General features: G+C 51.5%; 1 protein-coding gene across 6 annotated transcripts; it reads right to left on the bottom strand.

Moving 5' to 3' along the window:
* Positions 1–1,034: 1,034 nt before the first annotated feature.
* On the bottom strand, positions 1,035–19,613 carry COQ8B (coenzyme Q8B). Of its 6 annotated transcripts, none has more exons than XM_038528838.1 (15): positions 19,483–19,613; positions 18,960–19,064; positions 18,709–18,828; positions 18,497–18,563; positions 16,315–16,392; positions 12,546–12,668; positions 12,326–12,411; positions 10,943–11,083; positions 10,773–10,854; positions 9,946–10,039; positions 7,766–7,907; positions 7,532–7,639; positions 5,423–5,488; positions 2,280–2,366; positions 1,035–1,869 (listed from the first exon to the last, which is right to left on the bottom strand). In XM_038528838.1, exons 2-15 carry the CDS (start codon positions 19,059–19,061, stop codon positions 1,588–1,590), a joined length of 1,578 nt encoding a protein of 525 aa, XP_038384766.1. In that variant the 5' UTR covers positions 19,062–19,064; positions 19,483–19,613; the 3' UTR covers positions 1,035–1,587. The 6 variants fall into 6 exon arrangements, with proteins under 6 accessions (XP_038384766.1, XP_038384767.1, XP_038384768.1 ...); XM_038528839.1 differs by having other exon boundaries at positions 19,479–19,531; XM_038528840.1 differs by lacking the exon at positions 19,483–19,613 and adding an exon at positions 19,358–19,385.
* Positions 19,614–22,346: the final 2,733 nt, after the last annotated feature.

Below are 22,346 nucleotides of genomic sequence, written 5' to 3'. Positions count from 1 at the left end.
TGCTGCGGCGGCGGCGGCGGCGGCGGCAGCTCGATCTGACGCGGGCCGGGCCGGGGGCCGGGGGATGGTGCGGGATGCACGCGCGCGAGCCTGCTCCGCTCCCCGGAGGATTCCGTTCCGGGGGCGGGGGAGCGCCCCTCCCGCCTCGGCTCCCCGCCCCAGCCCCGCCCATTGGCCCGCCGCCTGCGGGATCTGCAAGAAGGCCCCGCCCCGGCCCGGCGCCCGGCCGGCCCAGGCCCCACCCCCTGGGCCGCAGGCCCCGCCCACACGCAGATTCGGCCCCGCCCTCCCTGGTGCGGCCACCGCCCCGCCACGCCCATTGGCCAGTCCCGGGCTGAGCCAGCATGTGAGCCTCGCCGAGACCTTCCCCCAGGCCCATCCAGGCGTGGGCTCTCTTCCCCTCGGTGACCCTTGACCCCAGGTCCCCTTCTGTTCCACGTCCGTGAAAGAGTTGCTTCGGGAAGCTCTTTGCCGCCCCACATACCCAAATCTTCCAGCTAACCCCACGATTTCTCCCAGCCCAGCGGGGGCGGGCAGAAGCGGTGACGAGGCACTTTTTGCAAGGAAGGGGAGGGGGAACGAGGAGACCCCGGCGTCCTAGCGCGCGAGCGTTTCGGCTTTGGGGGCGGGAGCACCAGGCTGGGACCGGGGCGCGGTTCTGGCCGCCACCGCACCCCCGCTCCCACTCAGTCCTGTGGGTTTGGCAAAGCAGCTGGCAGGGGCATTACGGCCCATTAGCAAAGGCGAGGTTGCTGGGAGCCGAGGGGAGGGAGCGCGGAGCCTGGGGGGGGGGGGGTGGGCAGGCCTTCTCAGCTGCCACAGCCACGGCCCTCCGAGCAGGTGGTCAGCACGTGCGGGAGGGGCGGGAGGGTGGGAGGGAAAGGGTAGAAGGAGGTTCCCGGCAACAGATGGCCCAGGCTGGGCTGGGGCTTTCAGACCAGAGGATGGGAGGGGGCTGGCCATCTGCACCTGGAGGCAGGCTGAGAGCTCCTCCCCCCACCCCCCACCCCCACCAGCGCAGAGAAAAGAGCCGGGAAGGGGAGGGCCGCTTTTATTCCGTCTGAAGTTTCAAGCACCCTCCCTACCCCCTCCCCGACACACAGAAGGGATGGAGCCACGGAGAACTGCGAGAACGCAGCTGGCGGAGGGCTGAGGGCAGCAAAGGTGAGGGCTGCCTCCACCAACCACCGTCCCTCCCCTTTCATTGGCCAGATCCCTGGGAGACCTGAGGCAGAGGTGAGGGGCCTACATCTAGATGAGTCTGGATCTGCACATCAGCGGGCAGGGGACCTAAGGCTCTTCATGTTGGCAAAAATAAGTTAATCCCTGGCGCAGAGTTCCTGGATGCCCACTTTGGAGTGTGAAGAGCAAGATATGGGAGTTCCCTAGCCTGAGGGTTCCCCAGCCCCCAGGAAGGGAGCTAGGGCAAGACTGGGAAGCCCAAGTGGGTGGTCCCCGACCTGCAGGAGAATGGAAAGAAGGCATCCCAGCAGGGGATGGCCGGCTTTGGGGCCGGAATCCGGGGATGGAGGTGGTCTAAGGGGTCTGATCAGATGTCTCTTTTGGTCCGGAGGCTGCAGGCAGTGGCTATGCCTGGCGACTGGCCCAGTAGTGGTGGTAGGTGTCCTGGAAGAGGTCCCGGCAGGCGATGTGGGCACGGAGGCGGGCACAGGCCAGGAAAGCCCCTGCCAGCTTGCGGTGCAGGGCATAGGTCTCCTCCGGTGGTGGGCGCAGCCGATGCTGCAGCAGCACGGGGATGAGGCCCTGCACTCGGCGGGCAGTGTCACCTGCCCCAAAGTCATAGGGGCCCTGGGTGGCAAAGGGCTCCCCCAGGATCATCACTGCCTCCACGTGGGCATCCGAGAATGCCTATGGACAGGACAGAGCAAGAGGCACGCGGTATGGAGGTACAGCCCTCCACTTAACCCAGAGGGACCCTCGTTTCCCTCATACTCTCAAGTATAAACACAAGCCCCCTGCTCCCTGAGGAGTAATAAGCAACCTCCACTTTCTTCAGAGCCGCTAGACCTCCCCAAAATGTCCCTTTATTTCCTTTCAGAGCCTCCAGTGGACAAATAACCCTCTCTCTAGAACTAACAGCCTCCACTTCCCCACCCCCAGTACCCACTAGGAGTCCCCCACTCCCTCCCTCTAGAGTAGATAAATGGGGCCCATTTCCCCAGGGTCTCTCAGTAGCCAAGCAGTCTCCACTCCTCCCCAGTCCTCGGAGCCCCCCAGTAAAAATAAGCAGCCCCGCCAAGCCCTGCAGTGTTTCCAACCTTGGTTTCAAAGCCTGTGAGGAATTTAAGGTCTCGGGATTTCTTCAGGACCCGGTCTCTGTCTCCATTGGCTGCTGCCATCACCACCTGGGGAAATGGGTGTTTGACAGAGGTCAAAGGCTAAGGGAGTAGGGTTCAAGGAGGGGTCTTGAAAACTGGCCTGGCCCTTGCTACATTCTCTTCTACTTAGGCCCTCTCCCCTAAAAGCCTCTCCCTCCCCACCTTGCCCCTGTCTATATCTCCCTCAGGACTGTTCCAGAGCCTGGGGTATGGAGGGGAGGTAAGAGGGTGGTCTGGGGTTCTGCCCACCTGGCCTAGAATGTAGAGCCTGCCTAGAAACCAGCACAGTGAAACAGCCAGAGGAAAATAAATGTCAAGTGCTATTTGTGGGTGGTCCAAACACTCAACTGTACAAGGATGTGACCCTGGCCCGGAACTGCATCTGAGGTTGCCACTGTGCATCTCTGTAAATGCCTGGTGGACATCTGTCTCCTACACTGGGCTTGGAGCCCCAAGACAGCAGGGATCCTCACTGGCTTTAGTCCCAGCTGGACTTGTGGCACAGGGTCTGGCATTCAGGAGACCCTTGGTGAACCTGTTTGGCAAATCAGCTGTGGAGCGACGCCCCTCTCCAACCACGGGTGCATTTAGTGAGAGCAGGAATCAGGTTGAGGGCAGATAGAATCAGAGGCAGCCTCCTGGGGCTCTGTCCCAGCTCTGCCACTTGCGGGCTGAGAGATTCTGGGTAAGGTGCTTTGCCTTGGGCCGCCTCTTTGCTTATCTGTGAAGCAGGGGTGGTGAGAGTCTCTTGCTTTTGGATGGCTGTAGGGAGGCAGGAGGAGCTATCTGCCTGCATGTAGGGAGAGCCATAACCATGATGAGCTACCATTATTAGGAGATGGATGGGAAGATCCCTGCTTCACAGGAAAGTAAAAAGGCTGAGTGAGTGGGGAATGGCAAACGAGAAGTGAAAACCTTAACCACTTTCTTCGGAGGAAGGGGAATACGGGATTCAATCTGGCAGTTCTAGTCTGTCTCGGCTCCCCCTGCCCGAGCCTGTCTGGCCATCTGTCAGGCCTGCGGTCCTCAGGGACTGGTGTGATGGGGCTTTTTTAAACTGGAAAAGGCTGGGGAGCCCAGAGGACAGCCATGCCAAATAGGCCTGGGGAGGGAGGGACACACAAAATGCTCCAGCTACCCAGAGACTGGGGCCCTGGCTTTGTGCCTCAAGTGGCCTGGAGGGAGGGCCCAAGGAGCCTGTGCGGATGTGTGTGTGTGGGTAGAGGGGCTGCCAGCTCCTCTTTCCTGTCTCTATGTCAGGGGTGGCCCCACCATCCCCCAGTCCCCAAGTCAGAGCCCTGAGCTTTGTCTTCTCTTCTCTTCTCTGGGCTCCCAGCCCCCAGTCTCAAAGGCTACTTGCTATCCTGAGAGTTGTCTAACTCTCTGTCCCACCCGTGGGTCTTCACAGCACCTGGAGAAAGTACAAAGCACAAAGCATGGCTTTTCAGACTCAGAGTGATTTGGCTGCTGGGTCCTGCCCCATCCCTCACCTGCTGGCCCAGTCAGAAATGAATTTCCTTTTGGTCCTCTAGGACCGACTACTCAGTGTGGTCCCTGTACCAGTAGCTTTGGCATCACCTTGGAGTGTGTTAGAAACGCAGCATCTTATGCCGGATTCCAGACCACATTTAGTAGGACCATGCCGGTAGTGGGGGTGGTAGGTGTCTCATAGACACTAAAGTTTGAGAAGCGCTGCCCTACTGGGACTATCCCTTTTCTCTTCTTGGCCTTTGTATGTTTATCAGTCTGGAATACCCACCTTGCCTCTTCCTAATTGGTCTCCTCATCCCTTGGGTCTCAACTATACCTCTTCCTCTAGGAAGCTCTCCCTGACCCCCTAGGCTGGCTCAGGCTCCACCTCTGGGCTTCCACAGTCTGCTGTGCTTCCCTGATCCAGCCCTGACCACTCTGGGTCCTTACAGTCTATCCCCGTCCTGGTCTGTAAGATCTGTAAAGGCAGAGACTGGGTTGCGTTGCTCACTGGGTTGGTACTGCCCAGAACAGGGCTGGGCACAGAGGGGTGTCAGAGAATTCTGGAAGTGATGAGTAAATGAGTAGAAGACCCAGGTCAAATAGCCAGACTCAATAAATTAATGCGATGCCTTAGGCAGGTGGGTGGGAAGGATGGGTAACAGACGTTCCTGACGGGAGAGCTGCCCCCCAGGGAGCAGTTGGCCAGGGAGGTATGTGAGTGTAAGGCCAAACACCAAGGCCCAGGGCAGCCTGGGGTGTGGGGAGGTGGCAGGATGGCCACTCTGGGCCATCAGGGCCCCGTGAGAGTTTGGGAGCATGGCTTCTGGACCTAAGCTCCCTGAGTCTGGATCCTAGGTCTGCTGTGACCTAGGGCAAATGACTGAACTTATCTGAGCTCCAGTAACTTCATCTGTAAAATGGCACCAAAGATGTTCCTAACCTGGGGCACCTGGGTGGCTCAGTTGGTGAAGCATCTGCCTTCAGCTCAGGTCATGATCTCGGGGTCCTGGGATTGGGCCCCAAGTCGGGCTCCCTGCTCAGTGGGGAGTCTGCTTCTCCCTCTGCCCCTCCTTCCCTTCCACTCGTGTCTCTCTCAAATAAATAAATAAATAAATAAATTAAATAAATAAATAAATAAATAAATAAATAAATAAATAAATTAATTAATTAATTTAAATGCTTAAAAATGGTCCTGGCCCCACAGAGTTGCTCTATAGTTTAGCTCAGTTACCACATGGATAGCACCTAGAGGAGTACCTGACATCATATTGAGAGCTTTTGTTTTTTAATTTTTTTTTAAAGATTTTATTTATTTATTCATGAGAGACACAGAGAGAGAGGCAGAGACACAGGCAGAGGGAAGAGAAGCAGGCTCCATGCAGGAGCCTGATGTGGGACTCCATCCCGGAATCCCGGGATCACCTCCTGAGCCAAAGGCAGATGCTCAACCGCTGAGCTACCCAGGTGTCCCGAGAGCTTTGCATTTATTAGCTATTACTATTACTATTATTTATGATCTCTTGCTTCCAGATACTATATTTCCCCTTCTCACCCTCACCTCAGTATCAGGGTTGAGGCCCTTCAAAAACCCCAGGGTTGGAAGGACTCACCTCGATGTAATGGTCTGTGAATTCGGTCCCAAATTCCCGGCTTGCACCAAAGTCCAACAGGGTCACCTGGGACGAAGGATGGTGAAAGGGATGCTGGTAGTCCACCAACAGTCCCCACTGTCTGAGGTGAGGATGCCCGGTCCATCCCTACACCCTACCCCTCTTGACAGAGTCCCTGCCTGGCTGCCTGCCTGGGTTCCTGGCTTCCGGTCTCCACACTTCCCATCCACCCCCACATGAAACTAAAGGGACCTGACTTTTATATGTTTGGCCCTAATTATTTTTATAATAGCATGTTCTAGGCATAGAAAACATCTAAAGGATAATAAAAAATATGTGGAAAAGTAAAACGAACACTCACAAATCCCACCACCCAGCTTAATTTTAAATATGACCAATCCGAGTGGAGCCTCCCGCAGACCCCGGCCTGATCCGACCTCCCCAATGTCCCCATCCTCTCTTCCAGGGTCATCACTCTCCTGAGATTGTCAATACTCAGGTATTATTTCCCGAAATTCCCATGTGTGCATTTCTACATTTTCTACATACGTGTGCACCTGGGAACAACAAATAGTAATACTCTGTGTGTTTTAAAACTTCACATAAATGATATTTATGTTATCCTATGGCTTGTCTTTTGTGCTTGACATGGTTTTGCAATTAATTCCCATTGCTCTGCGCAGCCCTCGCTCATTCATGTTTTCACTGCTGTGTAAGGACTTCATCGTGTGAATACACCACAGTGTGTTTATCTGGCCGATGGACACTGGTTGTTTGCTATTTAAAACAGTACCCAATGGGCAGGTGTTTAAGAGTTTCTCTAGGGCAGTGGAGTTCACACTATTGATCACAAACCGCAGTAAGAAATACAGATTGAACTGGGTGCCAGTGCCCAGCCACACACAAATATAAGGTCAAACAAAAGCGTCCCGAAATAATGTGGATCTCTCCCATCTGTGACACACTGATATCTTCTATTTTATGGCTTTAAAACAAAAAATGCCATTGAGACCCAATAAATTGATGTCAGGACTCCTATAATCACCCCCCTCACCCTGAGTTAGAAAAATACTTCCTAGTGATGTGAGCCCAGCAGGGACACAGGCTATCTATGTACTTGGCACGGAGGGGGTGGCAAGAGGCTGAGGCTGGAGACTCAGTGAGACCACATTGCGCTCAGCAGAGGACTCAGACCTGCTCCTGAGGTGCATGGGGAGCTGTGGAAGGGACAGCTTGGCCAGATTTGTGTTTTCAAAAGATTCTTCTGGGGACGGAATGGGTATAGACCTCTTTGGAGAGCCACCTGGCAGCCAGGCTCACTGAGTCTTTCTTACCCCAGGCCTTTGGCCACCCTGTGCCCTCTGCCGGGGACATTCTTCCCTGCTCTTCAGGTAGCTGACCCCTTCTCATCTTTCTGGTTTCAACTTTAATGGCACTTTCTTCCAGAAGTCTTCCTTGACTTCACCTATCCTGTGCTGAGTCAGGCATGTTTCCTGGGTCCCCACAGCCTGCCTATGTCCCCCCTCCCCATCACTGCCCACTCTGGCCTATGCTTGCCCACCATGGTACTATAACTACTTGGTCATCACCATCTGGTCATGGGTCCCTCTCCTGGACTGGGAACTCTGAGAAGGTGAGGATCAGGGTTGTCCTGGCATTACTGTTAAGGGGCAGCAGATGCTTGGTGTGTTAAATCAATGCAGAGTGCGGCAGTGATGACTAACTGCCTTCCAAAAATTGTGCCGCTAGGGTACCCATTTCCCAGCAGATTCCATTTTCCAGCATCCCTTGCATCTAGACAGGCCTTGTGACCAGTTCTTATCAATGAAACAGTACAGAATGATGTGTCACTTCTAGCCAAAGCAATTAGACAGGGTGCTACCCTCTTGACCTCTCTTCCCCCTTTCACTGGAAGAAGAACCGTGCAAGACCTAGGGGATGATGCAATCACAGAAGGGAAGGATCCTGGGTCCCTGAGTCACATGTAGAGGACAGCCACTCTAGCCTGTTATGTGGGTTATAACTACTACTGTGTTGAACTACTGAATTATGGGGAACTTATCTGTTAAAGCATCCTATGTACCACGATACACATCACAAGGAACCAACCTGGTGGCTGGAGGCATCATACAGGAAGTTGGCCCAGTTGGGGTCTGTCTGCATGAATCGGAACTCAAACAGCTCCCGCAGACACAGCCTCAGGAGCTGGAAGCAGATCTGGAGTGGGGAGGAGTAACAGACATCTCAGAGTCATCTGCCCCTATAGAGCTCTCTCTGGCTTGGAGAGGGACTGTGGGTCTATCCACCCTACTAGACCTGCCCTCCCATCCTGAGACCCCATACCTGGTTCCGGATGTCCTGGCTCAAGCCTTGGCACTGGTCCAGGGGGACCCCTCCAGCCAGCTCCATGCCCAGCACCCGCGTTGTGCACAGCTCCTTAATCACAGCAGGCACCCGGAAGAAGGGGTCATTTGCCAACAACTGCCTGGGGCAAAAGGGGTGGGACTTCATGCGTCAGGCCTCAGTGGCCCACTCAAGGCCTCCTCCTCTTCCTTTGAGAAGTACTCTGAAAAGTCTAGGTCTTGCCTTCCCTCCTTGTGCATGTCTGTCCCAAGCGATGGTCAATATCTAGCCAGACTGACATTAATTCAGACATTTCAATCATTCATCAAATATCTCCTTAGAACCTACTCTGTGCCCACCCCTAAGGTGGGTGCTACTGGAGCCCCAGTTACCACTTCCCTACCGGAAACATTTCTATGACTTCCGGTTGCCCCCAGGATAGAGCTCAATGTATTAAGCCTGATGAGCATTACTTTTTCATCAATTAATTATGTAATCCATCCAAAAAAAGAGTGGCCGATATACAAATCTCCAAGTCCATAGTGATACTCCTTGGCTACTCCTTGGCGTCATTACTCTGAACACTGTTAATACTGACTCCTTGGGGGCAGCCCGGGTGGCTCAGTGTTTAGCACCGCCTTCAACCCAGGGCCGGATCCTGGAGACCCGAGATCGAGTCCCGCATCGGGCTCCCTGCATGGGGCCTGCTTCTCCCTCTGCCTGTGTCTGTGTCTCTGCCTCTGTGTGTGTGTGTCTCATTAATAAATAAATAAAATCTTTAAAAAAAATACTGATTCCTTGGTGTCTATCTCTGTGCTAGATGATGCTGGGTGACAGAGCAGTGGATGAGCTCTGGGCCTGCATCCCCTAGACACAGAGACCATATTCTAACAAATATACAAATGGACCAATAATAGATTGAGTGAAGTGTGTCAATATGAGATTTGGGAGGCAAAGAATATGAGCAAGACCCATGGTTGGGAGCTGTGGGATGGCTGGGGGGGCCAGGGGGCAGGGAGATGTGCAGGGCCTGGGGAACGATAGGAGTTTTATTCTAAGGGCACTGGGAAATCCTGGAAGGGGCTTCCATACCCCACACAGGAGTGCCCTGGCCCAGCCCACTTCATACCCTTCAGGGTCCCACTTGGGGGCGTATATTTTTGTCCTTGTTTATAAAATCTCTGATATTTGAACCGCTCCGCCTGGGCCAGGCTCTGTGCCAAGCATTTAATCGACACAATCCCCTTTTTTCCCTCACTCCCATATAAGAAGGATGCTCTCCCGAGTGAAGATTCAGGCCACCCAGCCAACTGAGGGCTGACCTGGGACTGGATCCCACATCTGAGTCCAGGGCTCATGCCCTGAACCACTGCTTTCTACTGCCCCTTCTCTCATTCTGCATCTACAGACCTTGGGTCCGTACACCCGTGGGCCATGCCGTGGAGGGTCTCACTGGGTGTAATTAACTGCTGCATGTCACGATGCTTCTAAGATACAAACACATTGTTCTCTATAGCTGAGTCCTGCATTTTCGCTGCTGTATCATAGTCTGCTGTGAATATACGGTAATTTATTTATCTATGTTGCTGGATGAATTTGATAGATTTGGGTTGTGTCCAGTTTGGGGTGATTGCTGCTCCGAGCATTCTGGAAAAGGCTGATGTATATACCAGCCTAAGTGTCCCTAGAACATTTGTTTGCAAGGAGGGCGGTTATGAGGTTTTATGTGAATACTGGGCCTTGATGAGGCCAGACTGTTCTCCAAAATGCTTATCTCAATGTCTCCTCCTGCCCAGTGTATAAGGGATGACCTGGAGCCCCGTTCTTTCCCCCTCATGACACTGTCACGCTGCTTATGCTTTGTCCATCCAACAGTGGGGGTACCTCACTGCATAATTAAGTACCTGCTGACAAATCCATCTCCCCCACCAGACCATGGTGGTTGTGCATCCCATTTAACATATGAGAAAACTGACAGAGAGGAAGTGATGGGCCCAAGCTCACGGAGGACACGGAAGATAACTCACGTCAGGAGTAAACAGAGGGATGGATGAGCAAATGAAGAGAAAAAGAGTTTGCCAGCCCCAGCCCAGGCCTTCAGCTGCCAGGCCTTCAACTTCCCCTTCCTCCTGGGAGCGACGCAAGGGATCCTGGGGGAGCCTGCAGAGGGCTCAGCTCACCTGAAGTTCTGGGCACAAGCTGCCTCACGACGGTAGTCACACTCCCAAGCCAGCTCCTGCTGTAAGGCCTGCAGGCTCTGCTCAGCAAACAGGCCTGAGGGGGCAGCTGCATCAGCCAGGGGAGGCCAAGCCTGTCCCCATAGGACAGCCACCCCCCAGGCTTCCACTCAGCGATGTCTTCTCTTGCTAATCAGGTCTCTCCCTGTCTGTCTGTCACAGGTCCTCACACCTCTGCTCTTTTGTAGGTCTTTTACTACATTGTCCATCCAAACGCACCTCCCCTCTGTCCTTCATATAGCTACAGCCTCTCCGGAAGTCTCTCTCCGGGGGTCTCCTTCTCAGGCACACATGCCAGTCCCCAGGCATCTCATTCATGGTCACACACACCATCTCTCACACTGTTCTCACGGCCTCAAAATCTTACTTCCAGACCTAACACATGCACACACACGTGCACACACACACACACACACACACACACACACACACGGGGTCCCGCTTACCCCCACCTCCTGCTTCTGTGGCTCTTTTCCAGACCTCCAATCCCTCTCTGAGCACCCTGTGTGTCTGTTTCTGAACTTCAGGGTGGGCTTCTGTCCCTGGGACTGTTAGATCTCTAAGTTTGTCTTTTTCTGACCCATTCAAACTCTGGGCTCTCCCTGCCATAGCACCCCTGCTTTCTGTCTCAGACTCATGGACTTACACACTCGCCCACACTCATACATATGGGCATTCCCCACCCCGAGCTGGCCTCTCTCCCTCCATCCAGCCCCACTTTCTCCTTTTGGGGCATCCCTCCCACAGCCAAGGGTAGACCGGCACCTCACCCTCTGGCAGGGCCACGCTCATCCTGAGCACTGCCAGCAGGTTCTGGATATCACTCTGGATGCTCTGGGCCACACCTGGGTACTACGAGCAGGAAGGGACAGGGGGTACAAGTCACTTGGCTGGGATAGCAGGGTGCCCACTCCTACCCCTGCCCTGCCTCCCCGCTCACCTGGATCTTCACGGCCACCTCCGTCCCATCCCTCAGCGTGCCCTGGTGCACCTGCCCGATCGAGGCAGCAGCAAAGGGCACCTCCTCCAAAGAGGCCACCTTGGCCCGCCAGTCCCTGCCGAGCTCCTCTTCGAGAACTTTCTGGGGACAGTGGTTGAAATGATCATTACTGGAATTACGGGCAGCTGAGTTCACTACCTGTGCTGAGTGCTTCATCACATGCTGAGCTCTGGGCTAAGCTCCTGGCTACTATTCAACTTTACAGATGAGGAGACTGAGGCTCTGCCAGAAGTTTCTTGGCCAAGGCGACAAGCCAGGCGCCAGTGGATTGGGAGGCCTGGCCTAAGCCTGTACTCCCAAGGCGATGTGGGCTATTGTGGGGATTGCTATTATGTATATTTGAGACTGATATAATCCTTTGTTATACTCCTAGATTATATTATCAACTCGAAGTGAATGTGATAAAGAAGAACTAAAATGTACAGAGGGCTTCCTGTGGGCCGGGACCTGTCCAGAGTGGCTTGGAGAGAGGCACTAATGACCCAGGGACACATGGCAAGTGAGCAGAGCAGAGATCAGAAGGAAGGTAGGCAGGCAGGCAGCTGGATCCGGATTCCACACCCTTACCTAGTAATTAGAAGTTACTAATTGCCAGGTGCTGTGCCAACCTATTTCCATATACAGTCTCCTTTAATTAAAAAACTAGTACTGAGGTGCCAGGGTGGCTCAGTCAGTTGGGTGTCTGACTCTTGATTTCAGCTCAGGTCATGATCTCGGGGTCCTAAGATGGAGCCCCTTATCAGGCTCCATGCTTAGCATGGAGTATGCTTGAGATTTTCTCTCCTCTGGTCCTGCCCCACTCCCCACGCTCACATGCACGCTCTCTTTCTCAAGTAAATAAATCTTAAAAAACAAAAACAAAAAAAAACCCAACTAGTACTAATAATATCAAGAACTTGCATGTCACTCATGGTGTGTCAGGGGCCCTTTCTAAGTGCTTTACATACACTAATTTATGCAATCCTATGATGTGGGTGTTACTATCACCATGGCCATTTCACAGGTGAGGTAACTGAGGCACAGAGAGGTCTGAGATCACACAGGCAGTACCTGGCAGAGCTAGGATTTGAACTGATAAAGTCTGGCCCCTATCCATTGTACTTCCCTGCCTCTTTAGTAGCCATGACAGGGCCCAGAGCCTGCCAGGAGCTGGACTTAGCACTGTGCACCATTCTCTCATGTAATCCTCTCAACAATCCTCTGAAATATGTGCCTTAGTGATCCCCATTTTACAGATGGGAAAACTGAGGCTCAGAGTCAGACAGGGGGATCAGGCAGGTGGAGCACGCCTCCCTCACCAGTCTTCCTTGGCCAGGCACTCACCAGCATCTGCCAGCGGGGCATGAAGTCGGCGCTCTGGCGGACCCGCTCAAAGATGCGTTGTAGCTGAGGGCTGATGAAGCTGTTGTCTTGGGAGACAGGGGGACAAGGGAAGTAGTGAGGGAGGAGGTGAGGTGGGGTCCCTGTGGGAGTATCTGTGGGTGGGTGGGTGGGGTGGGGAAGAAGTAAGGTCGAGGGTCAGGAGTTGAGGGTCATGCTGTACCCTGGATGCTGAGCATTTGGCCAACTTTGAGGGCGGCCCCCCGAACTGTACACAAGGTCTGCACAATCCGCTCGGCATTGGCCTCTGACAGGAAAGGGCTGGAGCCTGGCCGGGAGCTGCTCTCTGGGGTGGAGAGAATAATCATAAGTATTATGATCACACAAAAAATCATGATAGCACCACTGCATAATGGCTAAGATGAAACAGACAATACTAAGTGTTGACAAGGATGTAGAGCAGCCTAATACCCATATTGCCGATGAGAGTCATGGCACAAGCCCTTTGGGAAGCTTCCAGAAGGCACACACCTACAGCCAATGTAATTTCTCTCCTAGGTATATATGGCATATGGGTGTCCACTGACAGTTATTCCAAGACGGTTCACAGCAGCACTATTCATAACTATCCCCAAATGGAAATAACCCAAATGACTGTCAAGAGAATGAACAAAGGGATGATAGACAGTGACTCCTACAGCATTGACTGAACAACCTACATCCATGCACAGCAACATGGAGGCATCCCTCAAACAGAATGTTGAGCAAAAGCAGCCAGACATGCATGAGACTATGCTGTCTGGTTACATTGGTGTAAGGGGGAAAAACAGTCAAAACTGATCTTGGGGGTCTGAAGCCAAGATAATGGTTTCCCTTGGTGGGATGAGTAGCCAAAACAGGGCAGATCAGGAGCTTCTGGAGAATGAGGCCAGTCATTCTCAAACTGTGGTTCTGGGAACACTGAGGGTCCCTTGAGACCCTTCAGGAGGCTCTGTGAGATCAAAATTATTTTCATGATAATATTAATGTTATTTGCCCCCTTTTTACTCTCATTCTCCCATAAATGTCTAGTGGAGTTTTCCAGAAACTCCATGACCTCTGATGATGCCATTGCTTTGATGGCTGATGGAATCACCTGTGTGTATATCCTTGTGTTTTAAAAATTTGTTTTCGGGATGCCTGGGTGGCTCAGCCATTGAGCGTCTGCCTTTGGCTCAGGGTGATTCTGGTCTAGTCCAGTTCCCTGCAGGGAGCCTGCCTCTCTCTGTGTGTCTCATGAATAAATAAATAAATAGGGATCCCTGGGTGGCTCAGCAGTTTAGCACCTGCCTTTGGACCAGGGCTTGATCCTGGAGTCCCAGAATCGAGTCCTGCATCAGGCTCCCTGTATGGAGCCTGCTTCTTCTCCCTCTGCCTGTGTCTCTGCTTCTCTCATTCTGTGTCTCTCATGAATAAATAAATTAAAAAGTAAAATAAATAAGATAAATAAAATCTTTAAAAAAATAAAAAATAGAAATTTGTTTCTACTGAAATTAATACATTACAGTATATGTTAACTAACTGAATTTAAATAACATCTTGAAACATTAAAAATATTCTATTTGGGATCCCTGGTGGCTCAGCGGTTTAGCGCCTGCCTTTGGCCCAGGGCCCAATCCTAGAGACCTGGGATCAAGTTCCACGTCGGGTTCCCTGCATGGAGCCTGCTTCTCCCTCTGCCTGTGTCTCTACCTCTCTCTCTATATATGTCTATCATGAATAAATAAATAAAATCTTTAAAAAATAAAAATAAGGGATCCCTGGGTGGCGCAGCGGTTTGGCGCCTGCCTTTGGCCCAGAGCACGATCCTGGAGACCCGGGATCGAATCCCACGTCGGGCTCCCGGTGCATGGAGCCTGCTTCTCCCTCTGCCTGTGTCTATGCCTCTCTCTCTCTCTCTCTGTGTGTGACTATCATAAATAAATAAATTAATTTAAAAAAATAATAAAATAAAAATAAAAATAAAATAAAAATAAAATAAAAATATTCTATTTTAATCTCTAATGCAGTAAATATCCATAAATATAACCACAAAATATAGTCCATAAACAGGTTCTTTGGGGTCCTTATTCTATTTTTTATTGAGATAGAATTCACAAATCGTGTAACTCACCCATTTAAGGTAAATAATTCAAGTTGTACAACTATCACCACAAGCAATTTTGGAACATTTTCACAGCCCAAAAAGAAACCCCATACCTATTAGCAGTCATCCCCCATTTCTCCCAACCACCTCAACCCGAGGCCCCAGAAATTACTGATCTGTGGTATCTATGCATTTACTTATTCTGGACATTCATATGAATGGAATCATACAATATGTGACTTGCTGCGTATGGCTTCTTTCACTTAGGATAGTTTTCAAGATTCATCCACACTGTAGCATGGATCAGTACTTCATTCCCTTTTATAGCTGGATAATATCCCATCAGGTGAATATAACATATTTTGTTTATCCATTCCTAAGTTGTAAGGGTGTGCAGGGATCCGGAGACTGAAAAGTTTGAGAACTGCTGTCTTAAGGTTTCTTTTTTTTTTTTTTTAAGATTTTTTTTTTAAGATTTAATTTATTTATTCATGAGAGACAGAGAGAGAGGCAGAGACATAGGAAGAGGGAAGAGAAGCAGGCTCCATGCAAAGAGCCGGATGCGGGACTCGATCCCAGGACTCCGGGATCATGCCCTGAGCCAAAGGCAGACGCTCAACCACTGAGCCACCCAGGAGTCCCAAGATTTTATTTATTTATTCCTGAGAGACACACAGAGAGAAGCAGAGATATAGATAGAAGGAGAAGCAGGCTCCTCACAGGGAGCCTGATGCAGGACTCGATCCCGGATCCTGGGATCACGCCCTGAGCCAAAGGCAGATGCTCAACTGCTAAGCCACCCAGGCGTCCCTGTCTTAGGGTTTCTTGATCGGGGTACACAGATGTATCTACTTTGTGAAAATGGACCAAGCTATACGTTTAGGATATGTGTATAGCTCCGTATACAAATTATATGCTTATTCAATACAGCATTTATTAAGCTTTTATTTATTTGATAAAATATTTATTGAGCTCTTTGGGGTGCCTGGGTCGTTCAGTTGGTTAAGCCTCTGCTCAGCTCATGATCCTGGGGTTTGGGATTGAGTCCTGCATCAGGCTCCCTGCTCATCCCTGCTCCCTGCCTGCTTCTCCCTTTGCCCCTCCCCCCTGTTTGTGCTCTCTCTTACTTGCACTCTCTCTCAAATAAATAAATAAAATCTTTAAAAAAATTTTTTATTAGCTCTTTATCTAGCTAGGGCTCACTCTATGCCAGGCAGAGTTCCAAGTGTCTCTGTGGATTCTCTGGCTGAATCCCCACAATTAGCCCAGAAGGAAGAACTACCAGTGCCTCAATTTTCAAGGTGAGGAAGAAAGACATTCAGAGAGGTCCAGTACCTGGCCCTGAGTCACACAGCACAGAAGTGGCAGAGCTGGAGCTGGGTATAGACCCAGTTTGGCTTTACCTAAAGCCTAATCCTCCACTTAAACCCACCTTTTAATTTAATTTTTTCTTTTGTAAAAACTTGTAGGAACTCAAACTCTAATTGTTTTTCTCACACTATAGGCTTCTGCCCATCATGACCCTGCTGGCAGCTTCATGAAGACCCTGAGAAGTGGGTACTTTTTTTTTTTTAAGATTTTATTTATTCATGAGAAATAAAGAGAGAGAGAGACAGAGACAGAGACAGGCAGAGGGAGAAGCAAGCTCCCGTGGGGACCTCGATGCAGAACTCAATCCCAGGACCCCAGGATCACGCCCTCAGCCAAAGGCAGACGCTCAACTACTGTGCCACCCAGGCACCCAGAGAGGTGGGTACATTATCAGCCATTTTCTTCAGGAGAAAACTGGGCTCGGAGAGATGAAGTCACTTGCCTCAGGTCACACAGCAAGGCCAGGATCTGAACCCAGGCAGTGTGGATCACTCACCTGCTGGTAGACGTCCTCCTGGCAGGGACTTCTTGGCCACCTCAGTCAGCACTCCCAGCCCCAAGCCCACAGCCAGTCCTGCAGAGTAAGACAAGAAAGAGCCTGGGTGCCTGCCTGCCCACCCCTGGGCCTTGTCCCCCGACCCCGTGTGCTCTCAGTTTCTCCCTAAGCAACCTGACCACCAGCTCTCTGTCGGCAACTCTCTGCTTATCTCTTATCAGTCTCTTACTCTCTCTCTGCTTGGGGCTCCCTTGGAGGTACAGCTACCTCTTTCTCCATCATTCTGTCCACGTCTGTCTCCCGGGCTGACGGATCTCACCCCTGGCTGCACATCTGAGTCCTCTGGGGGACTTTGGTCAATATGAGGCCCAGGCCCCTCCACTGAAGTTCTCCCTAAATGTGACCTGAGATGAGCCTTGGAATTCATGTATGTATTTTAAGCATCCCAGATGATTTTAGCATGCAGCCAAGGGTAAGTAGGCCCTGAAATGACCCTCCTGGGTCTCTCTGTGTTCCTATTACTTCCATTTCTCTGTCTACAGTTCATCTTCTTCAGGCCCACCTCTCCTCATATAAGTTGGTTTTTCTGTCTCTCCCCCTCCCCCTCCCTCCACCTGGCACAGCTGTTCAGGCTTCTCTGTGTCCCTCCTTTTGATGTTATCTCTCTGGCTTTGCTTTCCTCTGCCTCCTCTCTCTCCTTGTCCCTAAAGACACCTTGAGTTTCTCTGCCTTTTTTTTTTAAGATTTTATTTATTCATGAGAGACACAAAGAGAAAGGCAGAGACATAGGCAGAGGGAGAAGCAGGTTCCCTGCTAGGGAGCCTGATGCAGGACTCAATCCCAGGACTCAGGGATCATGCCCTAAGTTGAAGGCAGATGTTCAACAACCGAGCCACCCAGGGGTCCCCTCTCTGCCTCTTTCACCATCACCATCTCTGTAAATCATTGTAGCTGGCCTTTTCTGAGCGCTTGCTATTGCTTGGATCCATTCCTGGGGTCTTATATGCATTAACTCATTTTATCCTCACAGAAAAGGAAATCTTAAGGCTCAGAAAAGTTAGGTAACGTGTCCAGAGTCACGAAGTGAGAATGCCGCAGAATCATCCCTTGAACCCTGAGCAGACTGGTATCAAAACTCTAACCAGTGCATTTAACTCCCTCTTTATACTGTCAACCAGTACATTTAAAATTTGAACCATGATCCATACTAAAGACATATGCCATTAAATAAGAATGTCCTTTACTTGGGACACCTGGGTGGCTCGATGCTTGAGTCTCTGCCTTCAGCTCAGCGAGTGATCCAGGGCCAGGGATCGAGCCTCGAATCGGGCTCCCTGTGAGGAGACTCCTTCTCCCTCTGCCTATGTCTCTGCCCCTGTCTCTGTGTCTCTCATGAATAAATGAATGAAATCTTAAAAAAAAAAAAAAAAAGAATTTCCTTTACATGTGCACCTATATTTTCCATTCTTCCTCTTCTTCTTCTTCTTCTTCTTCTTTTTTTTTTTAAGAGTTTTTTAATTTGAGGGGCGCCTGGGTGGCTCAGTTGGTTAAGCGTTTGCCTTCAGCTCAGGTCATGATCCCAGGGTCCTAGGATGGAGCCCTGCATCCATTGGGCCCCATGCTCAGTGGGGAGCCTGCTTCTCCCTCTCCCTCTGCCTGCTGCCCTCCTGCTTGTGCATACTCTTTCTCTGTCAAATAAATAAAATCTTAACAAAAAAAAAAAATTAAAAAAAAAATCCCAGATTCCCTCAGATCATGACCTGAGCCGAAGTCGCTTAACCAACAGCCACCCAGGCATCCACCATTCTATTCTTTTTAATGCTGGTTCCAACCCACTAAACTATTTCATGCAGACTGTGACCTGAAGTTTGAATAATCCTGCTGCATAATTTAAGGTCAAGTAACTTTGGTTCCCTTCACCTCCATTTCCTCATATATAGAGTGGAAATTAACACTCATTAATTCAGTGCAGAGATATCAAGTATACATGGGGCCTTGTACATGCCAAACACTCAGTAAATGTTTCCTTCCTCTCTTTCTCTTCGCTTTGTAGGCCTCTGCTTTCCTTCTCTTTCCATCTCTCACTACTCCCCCTGTCTCTGATTCACCCTCTCCCCCCTTGCTTTATTCTGTAAATGTGGCCTCCTCTGATCTAGGTCACAATTTTCCCAGTCACACCTACCCCCAAAGTTGGCCAAGCGGCTGATGCGGGAAGCGGGCACCTTGCGTTCTCGAGAACGGTCGCTCAGCTGGGAAATGGGGAGAAGGTCTGAGGCTGGAAAGGTGAGCATAGTGCCCAGGGAGTCCGAGCAACCTGCCCCGATACCCTTCCCCAAGCTTGGGAGATCAGCTGCCTTGACGGGGTGCTGCGGGGTGGGTGGGAGCCAATGATACCTGGGGCCGGGATGTCTTCCTGACCCGGGCCTCCCGTATCCTGCGAATGTCCTCCTCACCCAGGCCTCTACCAGGCCCATCCTTATGAAGCATTTGGGCCCGCGAACCCCCATATGGCCCCTGCAAGAAAAGTGGATATCGGTAAGGAGTGGAGGACATAGGATCCCTGGCCCTTTGGGGCCCCTCCCCGTCACTTTAAGGCCTAACACCTCCCTCAGCCTCCTCCCCTAGGAGACCGCTCCCCCTCTTACCCACCAGTGGGGCCCAGGCCCCAGGGCCCCACAAGGCAGACCAACAGTCCGGCCCAGCTGTCCACAGGTCCCCCGCAGTAAGCCCCCCACCTCCAGCCACATCGCCTGTGGGAGAACGGGAGGGATTACTCGAGTAGGAGTTGGCACTGACCTCCCTGCTTTGCCCTTGTCTCCGCTAAGCCCTCACATTCCTCCGCGTCCACTCTAAGATTCCCACCCACCAAAGACTTCCTTTCCTGCTACTAGTTCCCCCAGTTTCTCCTGGTTTCCTCTCCGGTTGCTAGGAACCCATAGCTCTTCCTGCGCACCTCCCAAAACCCACTTTCCCCTTGTCCCACTCCCCGCCGTTGCTAGGGTCCTCCCCCGTTGCTAGACACCCACAGATTCTCCGGGGCTACCTCTCCACTCCTCGGGGCCCCCCTCGTTGCTAGGCACCGCCTTCCTCTCTGTTGCTAGGCACCCACAATTCCTCCCCCCCACCTCGCCCGTTACTGGGCACCTCCCCCCGTTGCTAAGCACCCACTGTTCCCGGGATCCGGGTCCGCTACTAGCGGGAGCCTCCAGCGCTTCCGGGAGTGTCTGCACGCCCGCCCCCTCCGGTCAGCTAGCCAATGGCGGAGCAGCAGCTCACTCCCGGGCGCGTAGCACGCTCCGCTGTGCGTCGGGGGCGGGGCTGGGGGCGGGGCCTACGGGGGCGTTGGGGCCTGCTGGGATTGTTGGGGCGCACACGTGCCCTTTTATGCCCCTCCGCGCACTTGAGTGCCGCGTGCGTGGCAGACCTTTCTTTCCCCCACGCTTTTTTGCAAACGCCCCATACAACCTCCGCATCTCTTCCCTGCACGAACATCTTGCCGGCCTGCTTTCTTATTTTGACCCCCTCAGCGGACTGGACGCCTCTCCTTTGAACCCACATCTCCCCAGCAAACGCTTCCCTTGCACTGGGAGCCCCTCCACTTTGCACATCCACCCGCTGTTTCAGGCACCCACACCCTGGCACCCAGCTTCTTCTCTTGCACATATAAACCCTTTGCTTTGCTTGCCAACTGTCTCCCTCTCATACTCTCAACCCCCCCCCCCCCCCATATAAACTCCCTCTTGCTCAGCCCCTTGCACACTGGCCTCCTGTTCTCTCATACACCCTGCTCTTTCTCCACTCCCCGCCCACCTGCGGGATAGTGTGAGTGGGAGCCCTCTGTTTCCTGTAGGCCTGACATTTCCCAGAACACGCTCAGCCAAGATTCCCAGTGCTGAGTCAGGAGCCCTGGCATCCCAGAAAACCAGCTCCCAGTCCATCTGGGTGTGTGTTTGGGGGGCGGGGGGGGGGGGGGGAGGCAGGCCGGCTTATAGCCCGCTCCCCCCACAACAGGCTGACTCACCCCTCCTCACAGTCTGGAATAGAAGCAGCTGGCTGGGGCATCTCTCCCACCGCTGGGAGAAGGAGGGATGTGACGCTTTCGTCGCAGAAATCCCCCCGCCCACTGTCTAACTCCTTTTGTTGGAAATCAGACCTCCCCGTCTCCGTCCCCGTGCTATGACCTCAGAAGAGCCCCAACTCTTTCTGTACTTTATCTTCCCAGCCTGTGTGATTTATTAGGGGGCTCTCGCTATGATTTCTTACTGGTCTGTGAAGAGATGACTCATTTTAGAGCCCTGGGCCTGTGCGCAATGCCCTACCCCCAGATGACTCAATTTCAAGACAAAACACCCCCTGTCACCCTCCAGAGTAAAGGTGTGACTCAGGAGCTGGGTGACAGCTCACCCTTGGGGGCAAAAATATATAAAAAACACCTATGACGATAATTAACCCTACAGGACTGTGGCTGATAGTGCCAAGCCCAATGCCACATGCTGCACCTTTCTGAGGTCATACCAAAGGCTACAAGCAAGGCTAGAGACTGGAAGATTTCTGAGCCTCAGTGTACTATCTGTAAAATGGAGCTGTGGCATCCTATCTTGCTCAGTGCTAATGAAAGAAAGAGATGTAGTGAAACAGTGTCTGTAATGAGCTCAGCACAGGACCTGGTACAGGACAAGAGCTCTATACATGAGAGAATTTTTTTTTTCTCATGAGAGAAATTTCTTATGGAAAAGTCACACTTTCCAAATTTCCTGTTAAGCACTTATTTCTAAGCATTTTTAAAAATATATTTTATTTATTTATTCATGAGAGAGAGAGAGAGAGGCAGAGACATAGGCAGAGGGAGGAGAAGCAGGCTCCATGCAGGGATCCCCATGTGGGACTTGATCCCGGGACTCTGGGATCATGTCCTGAGCCGAAAGCAGACACTCAACCACTGAGCCACCCAGGCATCCCTCTAGGCTTTTCTAGGGGACACAACAAGGAGTAATTCAGCCAAAAATATTTGCTCTTTTGGCAAATGTGCTGGCTTCCAATGGGGGGGGGGGGGGATAAGTAAGTATATTTAAAACAATGACATGTGTTAAAGAGAAAAATAAACCAGGGAAGGGGGGCAAGGAGTAGAGATCTTGCGTTTAAACAGATTTTGAGTGGTCAGGGAAGACCTCACTGAAGAGGTATTTGAGAGGGTAACATTTGAACAAAGATCTAAAAGAGGCAAGGGGAGGAGCTATTGGAATATCTGAGGGAAAAATATTCCAGGCAGAAAGAACAACCAGTGCAAAGGCCCTGTGGTGGAAAATATGTCAGAGAAATAGCAAAGAGACTGATGGACATACTTAGTGAGGGGGAAAGACAGGAGGTCTGGGATGTAACTAGGGGCAGATCACTTAGGGGATAGTGAGGCACAGTGAAGACTATCGTTTTTACCCTGTGGGATGGGGACCATGGACGGTTCTGAGCAGAGGATATGATCTGATTTAGAGAAAATACTCTTTTAACCTCTGACTCTTTCTCTAACACAAATGTAAATGCTGTTATAAATAAATAAAAACTCCCATAGTGGTCCTGTGAGGAAATTATCCCTGCTATCCCCTTTTTACAGATGAGAAAACAGGCTCAGAGAAGAAGCGAGTGCTGGAGTCAAGATTTAAAGCTAGGCATCCTCACTTCAGGGTTAAGGTTCTGGCTTGCCCCTCATCTAACCTCACTTTGTCTCTATTTTTTTTAAGATTCTATTTATTTATTTGAGAGAGAGAGAGAACAAGCAGGGAAGCAGCAGATGGAGAGGGAGAAGCAGGCTCCCTGCTGATGATAGTATCCTCTCCCCTCCCCATAGATATGGGGCTTGATCCAGGGACACTAGGACCATGACCTGGGCCAAAGGCAGATGCTCAACTGACTGAGCCACCCAGGTGCCCCTCATTTTGCCTTTTTTTTTTAAATTTTATTTATTTATTCATGAGAGACAGAGAAAGAGAGACAGATCGAGGCAGAGACACAGGCAGAGGGAGAAGCAGGCTCCACCC

This window comes from Canis lupus, chromosome 1 (genome assembly GCF_011100685.1).
Source record: "Canis lupus familiaris isolate Mischka breed German Shepherd chromosome 1, alternate assembly UU_Cfam_GSD_1.0, whole genome shotgun sequence".
Lineage (NCBI taxonomy): Eukaryota > Metazoa > Chordata > Mammalia > Carnivora > Canidae > Canis > Canis lupus.
Note: the sequence above shows the minus strand (reverse complement) of the source record. Positions and strands in the feature narration are given on the sequence as shown.